Source organism: Uranotaenia lowii, chromosome 1 (assembly GCF_029784155.1).
Source record: "Uranotaenia lowii strain MFRU-FL chromosome 1, ASM2978415v1, whole genome shotgun sequence".
Lineage (NCBI taxonomy): Eukaryota > Metazoa > Arthropoda > Insecta > Diptera > Culicidae > Uranotaenia > Uranotaenia lowii.
Genome location: NC_073691.1, coordinates 12,770,721 through 12,772,977, shown reverse-complemented (window position 1 = coordinate 12,772,977; position 2,257 = coordinate 12,770,721). Strand labels below are relative to the sequence as shown.

At 38.8% G+C, this 2,257-nt stretch overlaps 1 protein-coding gene across 1 annotated transcript; it reads left to right on the top strand.

Moving 5' to 3' along the window:
* The first annotated feature begins 515 nt into the window (after positions 1–515).
* Positions 516–1,519, top strand: LOC129738990 (DNA excision repair protein ERCC-1). The gene is made up of 2 exons (XM_055730344.1): positions 516–1,192; positions 1,262–1,519. The coding sequence occupies exons 1-2, from the start codon at positions 614–616 to the stop codon at positions 1,445–1,447; spliced, it is 765 nt and encodes a 254-aa protein (XP_055586319.1). The 5' UTR covers positions 516–613; the 3' UTR covers positions 1,448–1,519.
* Positions 1,520–2,257: the final 738 nt, after the last annotated feature.

Here is a 2,257-nt window from a genome sequence, read left to right as displayed (position 1 = left end):
CGTTTTAAATTTAATTTGGACAATCTTCAGAGTCACCCTAGGACAAATTCTGAAGTCTTAGCTTTCGACAAATCGAACTAAGCTTTTTCGAGCACTTTGAGCTTTTTGAGGATCGAACTTTCTCTCTTATTTTCACCGTTTCGTCGATACTTGGCGTGTAATGCGAGCAGCAAGCTCTTAGCATTTGCAGTTGGCAGTGTGGTCATCTTTTCAAATCGATGTTCATTTTCGGACTTCTAAATCTGATTTTCCTCTTTTTTATTGAATAATTTTATTCTCAAATCAGTTCTTTTTAAAGGAATTTTTAGAAAGTATTATCTGAACACTCTAAAATATTTACCATATTTTTCGAGTTTTTCAAGGCTTTTCTTGGTTAAATCTCTTGTTTCTTTTTCTAAAGTTGGCATATCTGCTCGCCATGTGCTTGCTTTCGTTTTCCCGCTCGCTCTCTTCTTTTGAAAATGCGAGAGTATGAATATTCGAATTTCGAATATGAACCGAAGAGAGAACCAAAACAAAACAGTTTGAAAAGTTTAAAAAAATCAGAAACTGCGCTCGCTTTTTAGTTAAAATCGTGTAATTTCTCAATTAAAAGTATCTTTCAAACGGTGAAATGTCCATCCCCAACGACTCGCTGGATGACGACGATCTGCTAGCCCAGCTGGATATGCCGGCGTTCCCGAAACAGTCCGCCGTCCAAACATCATCGGAAGAAGGCGGCTCTAGTAGTTCCAAAAACGAAACGGCTCCAACTGTGGTGCAGCAGCCAAAAGTCAACAAAGGTAACTGTGTGCTGGTCAATCCGAAACAACGCGGCAATCCGTTGCTCAAATCCATCCAGAACATTCCCTGGGAGTACGACGACATCGTGCCGGATTATGTTGTGGGCGTGAGCAGCTGCATTCTGTACATCTCGCTGCGCTATCACAATCTCAATCCGGACTATATTCACGGGAGGTTGAAGCAGCTGGGGAAGATGTACGAGCTGAGGGTACTGTTGGTCCAGGTTGATATCCAGGAACCGCACAATGCGTTGAAGCACCTCACCCGGATCTGCTTGCTTGCGGATCTGACGCTGATGTTGGCGTGGAACGCCGAGGAAGCTGGAAAGATAGTGGAAACCTACAAGATGTTCGAGAATAAACCACCGGATTTGATTATGGAACGAGCTGAGCAATATCCGTATACAAAGGTAACTTCCTTTAAAACGTTAATGAAAAATTAATAATCATTTCAAAATTGTTTTTTGACATCGTTTTAGCTGGTTAGTGCGCTAACCAACATCAAACCGGTCAACAAAACGGACGCTATGACGTTGATACAGAACTTCGGCACGCTGGCCGGGATGATACACAGCAGCGAAGAGAAGCTGTCGCTGTGCTCCGGCCTCGGGCCGAGGAAGGCGAAAAAGTTGCACAAAACGTTCAACGAGAATTTTCTCAAGTGATGGAAGTCGGTGGGGCTTAGCGTAAAAATCTAGGTAGTCGGTAAATAAATTGTCTCTTATTATTTAAACGTTGCCAACCTCGGTCAGATTACTTTTTGAAGAATTTCTAAACCTAGTTGTTGGAATTTTAGAAACAAATTCTTTTGTTAGGAATTCTACAATTATTGGATTACTGTCTCATTTACAAAACGCGACTTTAGAGCTCGGAAACAAAATGAGAACTATCGTGACCGGTCCTAATTCTGTGCGGTTCCAAACTCTGCGCATTTTTATATTCAAACAGAAATATTTCAAGATGTGATGAACAAAATATTCACGAAACAAGCTGAATCTCTTCAGTTACTGTTGATCTTCGAAATACTTCCAAATATTTTTAAATCTGATGAATTGTTCGCATGAGGCTTTAGTTAGCCCAACTGTACACGAAATTTTGAAAAATTTCATTGAAAGGTAAATTTTTTATAACTTGAAAACATTTGAAAAAACCTTAACTGCGCAGAATTAGGGCCGTTCACGGAACGTGATCAAAAGGGGTGAAATTGATAAATCGTCCAATTTTGAATTTACAATACTTAACGATTCTTCATTGTTTAGTCTTGCTTATAATCATAAGGGTTTTAACATCTGGATGTCATTCGTTTTTCTAAAATTCTATGCATAGTTCAGATTTAATTCTATAATATAGACTAAAAAACCAAAATTAAGATATTATAGCATCAAAGCTTATTTTGATATCTATTATTTAGACCTGATAATTCATATCAACCATTTTAATCCTTTGATTACAGTGGTCTCAGTTGATAAAAGACA

Excerpts from the sequence above, each read along its gene's own strand:
- LOC129738990 (XM_055730344.1), top strand. The coding sequence starts at position 614 with ATGTCCATCCCCAACGACTCGCTGGATGACGACGATCTGCTAGCCCAG. Across the intron at positions 1,193-1,261 it reads AGCAATATCCGTATACAAAG|CTGGTTAGTGCGCTAACCAA; the intron begins GTAACTTCCTTT and ends ACATCGTTTTAG.